We start from the raw sequence: 16,005 nt of genomic DNA, 5'->3' as shown, positions 1-16,005 counted from the left end.
CGCTTTTTCATTCAAAAGGTAGAATTTTAATTAACATTATTTGTATTATTTTTTGAAAAAAATTCATGTTTATTAATTACTTTCTACAGCTATGCAAGTCTATATTAAGACAGCATTAAATATTTACTTTAATCTGTACTTTCAATGTTAAGAATCAAAAGATTTTTAAACATGTAATTTCAAATGTGTTTAACACACACCAAGAAAGAAAGTAATTTCGCTAACTAAAATTAATTAATGCAGCAATTTATTTAAATTAAATTTTAATACTAAGAAAATAATAAAAGTATCAAAAAGAAAATAATAAAAGTATCAAAAATTTAAAACACTGTTTTTTAACTTTTAAAATCAATATATATAGATAAAAAAAATTAGTTGATTTAAATCAATGATTTTTTTTAAAAAAATCATTTGATTTAAATCATGATTTAGATCATAATTTAAATCAAAATGATTTAAATCAACGAACCCTGCTTGAAACAAATAATGCTACAGAAAATGAAATAGTTTGGTAAAGCTGAAATATCATCCTTAAATATCCCATACATCACGCTTTGAGTGGTCACCATTATTTAAAATAAACAAAGTTCCCTGTATTTTCCTAGTTTGTGAAGGAAAAAAAAGTGAAATTTTCCTGCATTCAGGTGATTTTTTAATTCCCTGTATTTTCCCTATTCTCCCTGTGGAGCGGCAACCCTGAATAAGGCCCCAATAATTTCAACAGGAGAGTGGTTGAAGGCTCTTTACTGTTAACTTCCCTTTTTACGCATTTCGTCACGCCTTGAGAACTTTTTAAGCGAATTGAAATATTTTTTCACCAAATTATACAATTGCGTTAATCAAAGATAAATCCATATAAAAAATAATTCATAATCATTTTATCTAATATGGGTCGAAATATTGAATTATAATTTTTATAATTATAACTATAAATTTTTTTTACACCATTTTAAACTAAATTATTTTAAATTGCAAAATGCGAAATTTTGAACGAAATTGGTTAGATAGTTCATGAATTATAAAATTTCAAGAAAGTTATATTTTTACTCAACTATTCCACCCATTTCATTCAACTTTTGGATTTTGCCATTGAAAATAAATACTTTGTAATGGTATACCTAAAACTCTCACAATTTTAAATGTTTTCGACACAAAGCAAATAAAATAAGAAAGTAGCAAAAGAATATTGAAAATTATTTTTCGTGTGGAATTATTCTTGGATAAGCTGAATTCAAAATGCCTGTGCAAATTTTTTTAGATTCGCTCAAATAATTCCAGAAGTACGGCGAAAAAGGTGTATAATCTCGGGAATATGCAAAAAGTGTATCTTACAGCTGTCATCACAGTTGAAAATCCAAAAGAAGTGAAAAAGATTTTCAAAAGTTGTTCTAACCTCTTTCAAGATTGTGTCGACTTCTGATTTTTTTAACACAAATGCAGGCGACGAAGAGAACTACGCCAATGGTCAAGAGAGAGGCCGCCACTGGAATGATGATGGCCACATCCATGTAACCACCTCCAACTCCTCCACCTGCCACGGACAATAGGGAGTGACCACCTGTAACATCAATGCTTTCATTCAATAAAAGAAAAATAAATTTTTTTTAAACACTTTTAAAAACCATAATTTTAAAAATAACCAAGTAATTACACGAAATTACGGAAAAAAATGGTGTTTGTGTTTATTTATATATACATAAAAATTAATGTCTAGAAATGTCGGTTGGAAAATTTGGTATACATATAGTTTAAAGCACGAGGCTTCCGTAATGAACTTCCATCAGCACTGAAAAATTTCCCTACTTCTATTCTATTCTACCTATACCATCAACATATTTCCTTTAACTAGTGGAACAAGAAGGAAATTATTTACCCTCTTTTGTACAAGTGTACAAATTGTTATGCACAAATTGTACAAATTGCTATGTACAAATGTTATTTGTACAAATTGTTATGCACGATACCTTCTGAGATACTGTAACGATAAATTCTGTTTGTGGATGTCAAAAAATGATTGAAATTTGCGTTGTCTTCAGGAGCAGGAAGAGTTAAGTGTTATCATAAAGATTTATTTATAAAGCATATAATTTATTTAAATTTATAAATTATTATTTATGATTTAATATTATTTATTAATTAATATTATTTATCAATTATTTATATTTATTAATTATTTATATGTATTAATTATTCATATTTATTAATTATTTATGTTTATTAAATAACATTATTCATTATACTGAATTATTTATAAAGCATAAAAAACTGTGGAGATTTAAGAGATTAAAAAATGAGTGAAGTTTTTTGGCAAATCATTTTATTTTTAAATTGGTAAAGCAATATCGAAAAGAAAGAGAAATGATAAAATCGTAAAGCAAGTGAATAAAGAACAAATGGAAATATAGAAGTGTACTAAGTTTGTGCTTTATTAACACTGTTTTGCTTTATTCTATACGTAGCAGAAAGTACAGCCTATAACAGGGCTCGATAAACCGCCTGTCCTCGGCGATCAAAAATAATAACGAATCTCTCGAATCCGACGTCCGCGCGGATGGCCATTTTCCCGTTAATTTTCGTGATACATTTTCAATTCTTGCTATTAGAATTGATGTTTTCTCTGTCTGGGAGTACTGCAGTGGTTGAAAGGGGCTTTTCAGCAATGAACTTACAAAAAACACATTACGCACTGGTCGTAAACAAAAAGCGTTAAACGCAATTATGAACATCTAACTAAATGGAAAACCCCTTTCAGATTTCTGTGCAGAAACCTCTGCAAATCATTGGCTTGATTGTAGAACTGGCAAACGTCATATTTGATGCATTTAAAAAACGCAGTACCCTTGGATAAATTGACATTCCAGATAACCTGACCTTTGTCATTTAAATTATTTCATAAAAGAAATAAATTATTTCATAAAAGAAATACTAAGGTTACTATTATTAACCTAGTATTTCGTTTATTACTGTACAATGTAATCCAAGTAACTACTAATTCATTGTGCAATTTATATAAATGTTTGTAATAAGAGAAAATTATATATTTATTTATTTAGAAGCTACGGGTTAGTTTCAAAGGAGGACGGGTACATTGTTGGGCAAGCCGTCCTCGGAGACGGGTAAAATTTCTGAGTTTTTTCGAGCCCTGGCTTATAATCTTTTGCAGAGTAGCATATTATTAAGATCAACATCGTAGTGCTGGGCAAGAAAGTTCAGTTCTAAAAGTACTACTAATTAGGCTAAAATATTTGCTCACCAATATTTTTTGAAAATATATGAAATTTTTTAAAAATTTTAAAAAGTGTATTATAAAGAACTTTTTAGTGACCGAAATTATGAAAAAAATATTAACTTAAAAAATTGAAACATATTTCTTACAAAGTATCTTACTGCGCATAAAAATCTAATGGATGGTGTTCGCAGTTTTCCATTGCTGTCCGTGCATTTTTATTGGCTGGAAAATCACGAGGTTGGATCCAGTTTTTCCTCATTTATTTCCGTATTGTTTCAGTTGCCATCAGCATAAAAGTCATAAAGGTATTTTTCAATAAATATTTTTGTATCCCTCATTTATAGTTATTTTCCTGCACTGATATTATTACGCTTTTAATTCAAGAGTTAAAAGCCAAGAATTGTTTATTAAGCAATTATGCGCTACATTTTAAGATAAAGTTATTTAGAAAACTGGTCTAATCTTATTAACCGTTTTACGATCATTATTTTTGTGCAAATAACACTAATATGCTGTTATAAATTACAGCTGAAGTGATCTGTTAAATGATTTAGAACTTAACGATCCGTTTCTGTACACTGAGATGCAAGCAAAAATAGTATTTAATATATCCGTCCGTTTAGAAACCAAAAATATTAAATTACAGTTGTAATCTCAAATTTGTTTGAACAATATAATGTTATAAGAACATAAGTTATTTTAAAAAATGATTAATTATTTCTGTTCTCCAATAGATTTAGATATTTATAATACTAACAGATAATATTTGGACGTGGTGTAAGCAAACAGAATTTCTAGTAGATATATGTTAAGTGAAAAATTTTAACTTAGTATAAAAACTGATTCCGGCCAAGTATCAACAATTATTGCGAACTATCATCGGAGTAGGTGAGCGGTTGCGAACAGGGAGCTTAGCTCCCTAATCAATGAAATTAATTCAAAATAAGGTTGTCATAAGGCCATCGTCATATCATTAAAGTAAGAAAAAAAAATTGAAAACTAATAAAGCAGAAAAGCTACCAACATATATTTGGCTCTAAAATATAAATCACTGCTCTAGTGTCAATCAGGCATTTTACTCTGTTACAGTCATTTAATCGCCAAAGTCGAGTAAAAAGTAAGCGCTCTACTGTATATTACCATCGCTGAGCAGCCGATCAATTTAGGGTCAAATAATGGTCAATTCCGTATCTTTGTAATTTTAAACCCAATCCAAAAGACAAGGGAACTATTGCAAAACTACGAAAACCTCCCACGGTAACCTTGACAGCACGGGGACATAAACCCATGATCCGTCAATCACTGAGCATATTTTTATGTCAGCACTATGGTCTGTGCGAGCCGGGTGCGTAATTCGTATCGACCAGCCGTCACTGGGATTCGAACCCGGTTCACCTCACTAGGATGCGAGCACTTTATCCCCTAAGCTATCACGGCTCTCTGCTGTATATTGAAGAAAAAAGGTCCAAAATCAGAAATAATGTCAAAATAATTACCAAGGGTCTGTCCAGACATTTTGTGAAAAGTCCTGTTTTTGTTAAAATATGAAAAAAACTACTCATAGTTTGTGAATATGAAATAAGCGTTAAGTCACATTCTTTTTACCGGGGTCTTGCTTTTGTGAATTTGTGCAAATCTTGTTATGGCAGAAATTGCTAAAAACATTTTCAAGAAGATTTTAAATTTTACAATTGTTGAGCATACATATTATGCTCAACAATTACTGCTACTAAATCAAAGATGCAACATACAATTATTTGGTATTTAGCCTATACTGCTCAACGCAGAATATTCATTTCCGACGAATAACGGAAACAAAATCACTCACATTTTTAATAATTTCAGTTGACGTATTTTAAATAACACAACTTAGAAGTGTATCGCTTTAACAATGTACTACGCATTAAGTAAACTTAAACAATTCTTGAATTTATAACATTTTATTTAAAAAATTGCCAGAAATTACTTTTTATTTACATAATATTCTATTTATTAATTTTATGAATAAATATAAATTGATCAATTATTTAAAACAAAATTATCATTCAATATCAATATCATTTAATATCAATAACAAAGTTATAATTTAATATCAATAAGAATGTGCACACGATGTTTGTAAAAGTAGAAATATTTTCTTAGAATACTACTACATTTGGGATTTAAACTAAGAGAAGCTTGAAAAACTCAGTTTCGAACAGTCTTTCCCCCCCCCTGGAAGGGTTTATTCGATTAACAAAACAAGAATAAAGATAAACAAATTTGTGAAGGGTCTGATTAAAAGATAAATTATTTTGTGAAGGATCCGTTAACGGACCCATAACAGATTCTAAACAGACCCCTGATTACCTTCATCCGTTTTGACAGCCACTATCTCTGAAGGATCTCCTTTTCCGTACTGATTGGTAGCCGTGACGTAGATCTGGTAGAGTTTCTGTGGGTGGAGGTTGTTTAATATGTAGGTGTTGTCTTCTGGGGCAATCACGGCAACCTCCTGCCACTCACCCTGATCCTCCTCACGATAATGGACCGTATAACCTGAAAATGCAACACGCATTATGTACAGTCTGTCTATGGATAGAACTCCCCTATTCATTCATCTGGAAAAGTGGCGGTGACTATGGTTACGAGGTTTAACTATTTCGAGTAGGGGTTTTAGGTAAATATTTAAGACTTGTTTTGGCTCGAGTCAGCGGGAGAAAGAGAATCAGGGGAAAGAGGAGCTCCCCTCGTTGAAATGTGATGTCTCTTGTTTCCATAGCAGCAACCTCAGACTTTGTGGAGAAGGGAGTTCGTTCTATAGACAAAATATAATCAAGTGAGTAAATACTTAACTTATGATCTGATTTTCACGCACTAAGACTCAATCTTAATGGGTTTGATCAAATTTTTTAATTTGATGATTGTGATCAGCAACACACGTTTTTTTTAAAATTGTTTATGAGTGTCATATGAAATAGATCGCCAGTTTGGAAATGAAGATAATTACACAGTTCTTTTACGAAAACTCCTTTTTTTGTTGAAAGATTCCGTTTTTTGGCTTTCAAATGAGGATATGAGGTTTTGATATGAGGTTCTCAAATGAGGTTTAGATAGGAGGGTTAGCGGCAATCAGGAAAAAAGATTCCCAATAAATTAATCATGTAAGAGTCATGTTTTGGAAAATCATGTTTTAGAAAGTCTCTTAATATTTGAGCATTTCACTATATCTTGAAAACGTTTTAAGCGAAAAATTTTGAGCATGATTATAAATTAGGTTTATCCAAATACAATTCAATACAATTTTTTTTAAAAATACTTATTTATTATTTTATTTAATAATGCTTGAATTGTTGACTATACAGTTTTTTTTAAACATTATTTTACAGAATGTAATTCTGAATGGCATAATTTTTAATTTGAGTTCGCAATAGCTTCTGAAATTATTATTATTATTTTTTTTAAAAAGGTTTAAAGTTTGAATTGTCGAGAAATATTTGCCAGATTTCATTATATTCATAGGCAGAGCAGATGCGCTGGATAAAAGAATGCATCTTTTTTTTTAAAAAAGTAAATGGTTTTGTGTTATTATTTGGGAAACATTACAATGCTTACATAGGTATAGAAAAATGCCCTCTCGCTGCCTATCGTTACAGGTACGATAAAAAAAATATAATTTTGAGTGACGTCACTTAACATAGCATGGAAATCCAATGTTCATTTAAAGCAACAATAATCTAACTTACTTTGGATGATACAAAAAATGTAAATCTTACGCGAAAAAAGTCTCCTTCACACGTTGGCAAGAAGGGATTTTATTTTATATCCGTCATTAAACAGACGACCCTATTTTCTTGGTTTACGATTACTAATGTTCAATTTCGTAGCCTTGTCATTTTGAACCCAATCCAGAAGACAAGTGAACTCCAGTATTGGGAGAAATTTTGTCTTTTTGGAAGACTCTTTCATGGAACTAACCAGCAATCCCGTTACATGAAAAGTAATTCCGCCCACGGTTAGCCCGATAGCAAGGGGACCCATAATCTGTCTACCACTGAGGATATTTTGAGTCAGCACTGTGGGCGGTGCAAGCCGGGTGCGGAATTCATATCAACCAACCGTCACTGGCATTAGAACCCAGTTCACCTCCTTAAAAGGTGAACCCTGTATCCCCAGAGCCCCCACGACTCGCAAGAAAGGACTTGAAACATCAAGCGTGTGAGCTACGTCATAAATATGAAAGCGTAAAAGCATATGTTTACAAATATCTCATTGTGAATTCTGTTCTCGCTTGAACAACGAAAATCTGAAACAAAATGAGCAAAAATTGGTAAGAATTGAAAGGTTAAAAGCGCATATTAACAAACAAACGAAGTGTTCAGTATTATGTTTTAATTATACACTGTAGGTTCAATACTAATAGTTTTATTCATTGTAATTGAATGAAAAATGAGTATTAGTCGATCGGTTACACTTAAGTACAATACCAAATGGTCGAAGAGCAGAAGCGTTAATGACAGTCAAGAAAGACGAATATGCGTAAAATTAATTTGCCATCATACATGTTTTCTAAAAGCGCAATGATTGTTTTCTGCATTACATTACAGAAATTGCGGCACGAGACATTTATAAAGTTTGGCCGTTTTGTTACAACGCTAAATACTTTTGAGCATTTAACATTAGTGTAATTAAAATATGGCCTAATGTATCAATGGTGCACATTAAGAGGATGCCATACCGAGAAAGAAAATTCTTTCTCCTTCATTACTATTTTAAAATTTAAAGTGTAGAAAAAATGCTTTCAGACAAACCTAGAGTAAGCCATGAAATTTCAAATACAGAAATTTTTTTTTTAAAACATATATATGAAAATAAATTATGAGATGATAACTGAGGATTACGCAACGGAGAAGTTCTCTTCTAATATTTTTTTTTTGCATTTTAATATTTTAAAGCTCTTTTTTTCAGCAATGACTTACTCTAGGTTTGCGTGAACATATTTTTTCTTTCCTTTTAATTAGTAATGAAGGAGAAAAAGAATTTGCGACAAAAATTTTCTTCGGCGGCATGGAGTCTTCTTGAGACGACAGATGTGCTGTGTGATCCAAAACCCAATTGTAGGTGTTATAGAGACCGAATCTGTCGAAGATTAACTAAAGAAAGTCTTGAAACTACCTCTGACATGTGAGTGAAAACAGTTGTACAGTGAACTCTCAGTTATACACCGGCTTAAGGGACTAACCAAAAATGCGCATAAATGAAAGGGACTCGCAAGTGAAAACCTTTCAAAATTCTAAAACGCAACATAAATTGCATTAAAAACATGATTAATTATGTTTCCAAAAATGAAATTGTAATGAATTAATATCATTATTAGTTAATATTTATAATAGTTATAAATCGTATAATTAATATTTACAATCTTAGAAACGACAGAGGTTATAAGTTTACAAGGGGACGAAAAATGAACTATTACACTTTATCCAGCAACATTGCGAGTATTCTTTTTATCTGTAACAAACATTGTTTAGCTACAATTTTTAATTTTCCACTTTAACTTTAACAGACATTCTATTTGAAGAAAAAAAATTATATTTTTGATTTTCAAAGAATAATTTCGTCGCATATTTGAAATATTTATTTTTAGAGCGACTCATTAAAGAATGATAATTATCATTATTTTCCTATATAATGAGCAATCACCTGTAAAAAGTAGTCGTATAAATGAAAAAGGTGGTGCATAAGGGAGAGGTGAAAACATTTTTTTAATAACATAAAGTAGGTCATTTTGTTTAATGGATTTAAGGCATTGAATTATAAACGTTTTTTTGTCTTAAATATAAATACTTATGCATGAAAACGTATGAACTGACCAGAGAGTGGATTGTCAATCTTCCGAGTGTTCCAACGTAAACTGACTGAAGTGGATGACGTTGACAAAACGTACAACGACGGTGCCGGTGGTAAATCTGAAAACAAATAAAGGGAATGAACACATTTAAGAGATGTATGCAACAACTCATTACACATTCAACGAATGAAAAATATAAATGAGATATTAAGTAAATTACTAAGAAAAGTGCAGAGTTATCCCTTTCAAGAATTTCGACAGCCATTTATGCTTTGACTTATAAAAGGACACTTACTATTTTCAAAAATATAGTAGCACAAGTGGCTAAGATTAATTTTTCAGAAGCAAGGCATAAAAAAATAATGCAAACATTTATAATTACTAAACCAAAGTCAGCGGCATGACAGCCCATAGAGGGCCAAGGCCTACTGTGCCCATATCATTTTTCTTGACCTTTGGCTCTGGGGTGCAGGAGCAGATGTTCCGGTCAGGTGGTCAGCCGAACGCGGAATCCCCATTGTTTAGTTCCCAAGCATGCTTGGTACTCATTTATTTATCGACCCACTGAAGGGATGAAAGGTTGAGTCAACTTTGCCCTGTCCGAGGATCGAACCAGGGACCTGTGGCACGACAGCGCGAAGCTCTACCGCTTAGCCACCGGGCGTCAAACATTTATAATTAGATATTACTTCTTTAAAGTGGTAGGTAGCAGAAATAAATATCCACTTGGTATAAATTAATGTTTCATTCAGATAGTAGTTTTTTTATACAATGCCTGGGCATTAGATACTCCATGTTCTTTGAGGCACCTCTTGAATTTCGGTCATAATTCGATTTTTTACACTAATCTACATTAGGATCAGCGATTACATTAGGACCATCCTCACTGCGAAAATCCTCAGGCATGTTTCTCAAACAGTCGCCAATAGCCCATTGTGCAGCTCTAGTGTGACATAAGTAAAGTACGTGCCTATGTTTCAAGCACAAATAATAATTCACATAACAAATACACGTATACAAGAAATACTACTCTAGGAGAGTCTCAAAACACAATGATCACGTTGCGAGCCAAATGACTTCAAAACACACCAAAAACAGTAAGCCAGAAGTATAGACAGTCAAGAGCTTGCAGCGCTTCCTCGTATTGCAAAACATCATATGTATATTGTTTTTATTATAGTAATGATACTCACCGCCATCTAGTGTTCGAACATACATTTCGTGTGAGGGAGGTCCGCTTCCTCCAGTGTTGGAAGCTTTGACCACTACACTGTAGTCGGATGCTTTGAGGAGGTTAGTGAGAAAGAATTCCTGTTGGGGCGCTTCCGGTGCATACTCTATTGTCTTGTAAGAGTAAGGCTGGTTGGAATCTCTCACTTTATATCCCACGTAATAACTCCTCAGTTCTCCGTTCCAACTGTCTTTGGGTGGAGGCTGAAAAACAATGAAAAGGAAAATTCATGAAAACTGAAATGTCAACCCTCTTCTATGAAAAGATCAAATCGGGTCAGCATCCCAAGTCGCAATTCTTGATGGTTCCATGAAAATATTTTGAAGGTTTATGCTGGTTTCAGTGCGATTCATGATGGTCCAACGTCATCCAACATTTTCCATTAAACGTTCATGGTTTTTGATAAGTCAGCAAACTTCTATCATGGAATGATGGAAAATGCTCCTTAATACTATGATGGTTAACGAACTTGAGGAGAATGACTCTCATGAACCAGCAATCCATGATGCACCGTGATGATCTATGATGGTTCCAACTATACACTTCCAGGATGGTTTAATGTGAATTCTTGTCGGTTTCGGGAATATACCATAAAAACAATATTTTTATGTTGGACCATCATAAATCATTGTTATTTTCATGATCGCTCCAACATTTGATTTCTTGGAAACTATGATGAAAATTTCTGACAGTTAAACACGAATAAACCATCAAAACAAATTGCTATTCTTATGTTGAACTATCATAAATCAGTCCGAATTCCTACATTGTGGTGATGGTTCCTTATGTTGGTTACAATCAAAAATATAAGGATTCATGGTAGAATTATTGATGGCTACTATCAACATTTTGCTGGTCTATCAATGAAAAACCATCACAAATTTTGACTTGGGATGTCTTATATACTAGTGAATTGATTTTTAATAATCGTAGTGGTAGTTAAGCCAAAACTAGAATTTTATCAGGGATAGAATTCGATGAATAGATACTGCTAGTGGCCGTATTTGCGAAAGACGGGGAGATCTGTGCTAAGCTCACCGGATATTGAGCGCCTGTGATGAGAGCTGTATTAAATTCACCGAGATGTGAATGTTTGTCGTGAGGGTTGAATTAAGTTAACGGTTGTGTGTGTGGCTCTCAGCAGTCGAGTGTGTGCAGGATTACAAATGAGACTGAGAAGCAACAGCGCAAGGAGGACGATGAAGGAGTCACAAATAGCAAGTCAATAGTTCAATGTGGACCACCCAACGAAGTGGACGTTACTTTCGTAGTTGGAGAGTTCAAGTCACCCATGAAAGATGATATCGACAATGCCTTCATCTGTCAAAATGTACCCCAAAATTGAATCGAGTTAACATGTCTTATATACTAGCGAGCTGATGTTTAATAATCGTACTGGTAGTTACGCCACAAAGCTATCAGTGTTCCCTAAAATAAACACTTTCTTTGCTTTTGAATTCCTTCGTTTTATTGTAAATATCGTATATTATCGTATATAGCTGCCAACATAAATGGGAAAAAAATCCAGTAAATTAAAGAATATGAATTTCAGGATAATTGTTTCATAATATACTAAATATTTAAAATTTAAGGATTTTTACTTCAATCAAAATACATAAAACTTTATTAAACTAAAAACTATAAATGACCTTTCAAAGTTTTCCATTTATAATTAACATTAAAAGAACTTGATTTTAAAATGTTTTTTTTAATTATATATACGTATTTCATTATAATTTTGAATAGTAATGGACAAGTAATTTATTATTGACTGTTATTTTAAATAGTAATGGACTGTTTATTTAAAAAAAGGATTTCTGATTAAAAATTAACTGAAAATTTTAGAACAAAGGAAAAAATGACAAGAGAAAAGAAAAGCTTATAAACTGATTACTATACATAAGGCTCGTTTCATTATGAGTTAGTAATATTTACTTAAATATTTAAGAAAGAAAGAAATTTCGTAAAAATTCTATCTCAATATATATTTTTAGAAAACTTTAAGAACCAGGAGAATTTTCACTGAACCAGTAGAAACTGGCAAAATCCAGTAAAATTGGCAGCTAAGAAAGTGTAACTGACACGCTTTGAAGTTAGAATATCTATCAACTGATCTGCTTTTTATCACTTCATTGAAATAGCGATGTATTTATAATCCAGTAAAATTTTAGGGCTTCTTGCGAAATTCAATTTTTTGGAACTATGTATTGCTTTTTTTAAAAAAAAATATCAGCATATATTTATAATTGGGGTTTTTCGAACAATCAAAAGGAAAGAAAGAAGTTTGATTAAAAATAAATTTTACATCCTTCCAAATGATTCGTTGAAACATTTGAATTACAATTTTGGATATACTTTCTGAATGTCTGCTTCGTATACCAAAAAAAAATAGATCGATCTGTTTTCTTTGAAAATTTTGTGTAACCGAGTGTGTTCTGAAAAACATAAGATAAATACATTATCTGGCGAAAGGTGTCCTGACAACCAGTGGGGTGGACTTAGTGTCCTGAGGCACATGTTAATAGCATGATGTTTGTCTCCCTTTGCATCGATGATAGCCTTCTGGAAAGACTTTATATCAGTTTTTAAATAGGAATTGACTTCCACCACAACTGAAGTGAGGATTTGACTGGCCACGTAATCAGCGCCCTCATTCCTCCCATAGGTGTTCTATGGGATCGGATCTCTGAGAAGGCAGTTTTCGAACACCCATTTTGTCAAACCTCATCTGTGCAAACCTCAATGTGTGAATGCTGGAAGAGAAATGGGCCAGAAATATTGCCAAAGAGTGCTTCATTGCCCACATACATATCAGAGTTCCAACCACAGGAACTAACGAACACAAACCATTATGCTCCCACCACCCTAACTCTCTGCATACTTTTAGGTAGACAGTGTAGTTCAAAATATTGCACAGTAAAAGCTAAAGGTAACGAGTATAACATATTACGAGAAGACTGAAATCAAGATGAGTTTTTAAACTACCATCAAACTAATAAAGGTACAAAAGTTTTATGCTGTTGTTGTTGTCGTTTGACAAGTGCAGAAAAGTACAATTCAAATAGGACCGAAGGCATGGAGCACAGCCCTGGCCACATCTCCGACTTTTTCGGAATAAAGGCTGTTATGCTTAGAATGGGTTAAAAATTCACCAATTGCAAGTATTTCTTTTTCAATGAAAACTTATTTTTCTGCTGTAAGCAACATAATATACAAAAAGTGTTCTATTTCTTCGTGTGCTTCTGAACAGGTCTTAATAGGTAAGCGCTCCATTACAGTTTCAGGCATAGGTTTACTATGCAGTATTAACCCTGATGATACGCTTGAACTCCCCTAGAAGTTTATTGCAACTTTTATGCAAACCTCTCTTATATAAAACTTTTTAAATTCTTACATTTAAACAAAAGATAGACTAAAAATGTCTTTTAAAAAATTGTACTTTTAAGAGCAAAATTAATTTTAAATTTGAAATCTCCATACCCAAACGACAGGGTTGCCACTCAAATCCGGAAAAAAATACCCTGAGTTTTTCCTTCACATATTATGCACAATATATTAAGAGGAAACACACATTTACTGCGTATGAACTGTATTGGGCAATATACTAGTTAAACTTTCCGAAAAACTTAAGGAAAAAAGGAACATAGTGAAAATAATGCTTTAGTAAATGAAATAGTTTAGTATAGCTGAAATATCATCCTTAAATATCCCATAGAATGCACTTTGAGTGATCACCACTTTTAAAAGACGAAAATAAGAAATATATTTCTGAATACTTTTATCCAGATAGTGAATGACTCACTTTCCATGACACTCGAATTGTAGAGGAACCTCTTGGCTCAGCAATAATATCTGAAGGAGGAGAACTTGGCTCTAAAAGAGAACATCACAATTAAAATTAAAAGGAATTTTACAAAGTAAAAAAAAAAAAAACGGAACAATTGGAATAACTTTTTATCTAATGGCCAGATTGGGAATTAATCTTTGAAAGAAAGACCTATTGAAAATTTAATAATTCGGAAACTATTGGAACGAATTCGTTGAAGTTTGTATTTTTTTTCATTTAAAATTTCATTTTTTAAAGTTATGTAAAAATAGAATACAATACAATTCAGACATTTCTAAACTGTTATTAAATAAAATGTCAAAAAATAATAAATAACTACTGAAAGTTATATTTTGTATGGAGTTAACTTTATATATATATGAATTTTATAATGGCGTGCAAATTTTTTTTAACTAGTTTAAAATGTTCTTGAGATGCTGCGAAATAAGCAATAAGTAAAATTAACATGAAGATGTTTAAAAATGTATCCATCCTTTTGACGTAATACAGTTTGTGGTTTCCAGTTTGTGGTTACCTCCCCCATCTATTTTAAGGGACAAGAATCCGTTAAATAAAAGGAACGTTTGTTGAGAAAAAGTTGGTTTTGCGTCAGATTTTGTTTCTTTAACATGTTTGAGATCAGGTTTTCTAATCGTCAAGATTGAGTCCTTTTACGTGAATAACCGATTATTAGATCAAAAGTTATTCTGGGTGTTCCGTTATTTATTTTTCAAAGTGTGCAACTGAAATAGAAACGATGTATCTTACTTAAATTTATTTAGATAGCCTTAAATAAAACCTAGGTTCGAAATAATCGTATAATGTAACAAACCTGAAAAAGGGCAGATTCATATAAAATGTCTGAGAAACAAACGGAAATATTTTCTTCTTCTGAAACATGGTGCTTAAAATAAATTGATTTTTTGTTTTCTGTTGCATTTCGGATATACAGAGAAATATAGAGCTAGACATATGGATTTATACTTTTCATGATCATGTATCTAAGTGTAAGATCATGTATCTAAAATGATAATCTAAACACCGAAAATGGTGGCAACTACTTTACATCTAGGTGGAATTCCATTAATTTACATATGGAAAGTTTTTTTTAATGCTTTTTGGTGTAACACTGAAGATTTATTATACATTATGGCACAATACACATAACAATCAGTAAAGTTTTTTTCAAGATGCATTATAAAGTAATAATCATTTATACATTACTTTTTAGAATAAAATTAGTTTGTTAATTAAACATACAGACACTACTAAATCGAAACATGAATTCATTTAACAAGGCGGATAGTAATTAAATATTTTTAAACTATTTAATACAGTTCACAGATACTCAAGATTTAATTATTATTATCCTTATGACACATTTAAAAACATACAAACATATTTTATCGGCGATCTTCTGTTTCAATAGACATTGTATAGTGGGGAAAAAACAAAACAAAAATAAAAAACCGCGCGCCTACTCTTACTCGATGTCACCAACTGCTAGCGATACCTAAAAGGTGCCAAAGTTGGTGTTTTCAGAAGCAAAAATTGATCATTACACATCTGATTTTGGCTTAAGTTTTCTTATTTATAGGAGTGCAGACATAATTACACTTTTTAAAGCGTGTCAGGAAGATTTTCAAAATAAAATTGAGATATTACACAGTTTTTACGGTGTATACATTAATAGGCAAGCAATATTTTCATATAAATAGAATTTGTAATGGTGAATTAAAATAAAAATCACGATTAGAGAAATGGTGATTGAATTTTACCAGTTCAGAGCATTAGGAACTGGCAGAGAAATTTCGAAAAAGTTCCATTAAGAATTTGTGGAGTTGTGAGTTACATAGTTTGTGCCTTTTATTGTGACACATTGTCTGTTA

The 16,005-nt window shown here is 31.9% G+C and overlaps 1 protein-coding gene across 12 annotated transcripts in view; it reads right to left on the bottom strand.

The window, feature by feature from the left end:
- Positions 1 to 16,005, bottom strand: part of LOC107445852 (cell adhesion molecule Dscam1) — a 113,851-nt gene that overhangs the window by 8,872 nt on the left and 88,974 nt on the right. For all 12 annotated transcript variants that reach the window (XM_071185562.1, XM_071185559.1, XM_071185563.1 and 9 more), the window contains exons 9-13: positions 14,093 to 14,163; positions 10,253 to 10,493; positions 9,082 to 9,177; positions 5,579 to 5,767; positions 1,394 to 1,558 (exon numbers count right to left, since the gene is read on the bottom strand). In XM_071185562.1, the coding sequence (XP_071041663.1) occupies positions 1,394 to 1,558; positions 5,579 to 5,767; positions 9,082 to 9,177; positions 10,253 to 10,493; positions 14,093 to 14,163 (762 nt within the window). The remainder of the gene's footprint in view (positions 1 to 1,393; positions 1,559 to 5,578; positions 5,768 to 9,081; positions 9,178 to 10,252; positions 10,494 to 14,092; positions 14,164 to 16,005) is intronic.

The sequence above is a fragment of the Parasteatoda tepidariorum genome, chromosome 9 (assembly GCF_043381705.1).
Source record: "Parasteatoda tepidariorum isolate YZ-2023 chromosome 9, CAS_Ptep_4.0, whole genome shotgun sequence".
Lineage (NCBI taxonomy): Eukaryota > Metazoa > Arthropoda > Arachnida > Araneae > Theridiidae > Parasteatoda > Parasteatoda tepidariorum.
Note: the sequence above shows the minus strand (reverse complement) of the source record. Positions and strands in the feature narration are given on the sequence as shown.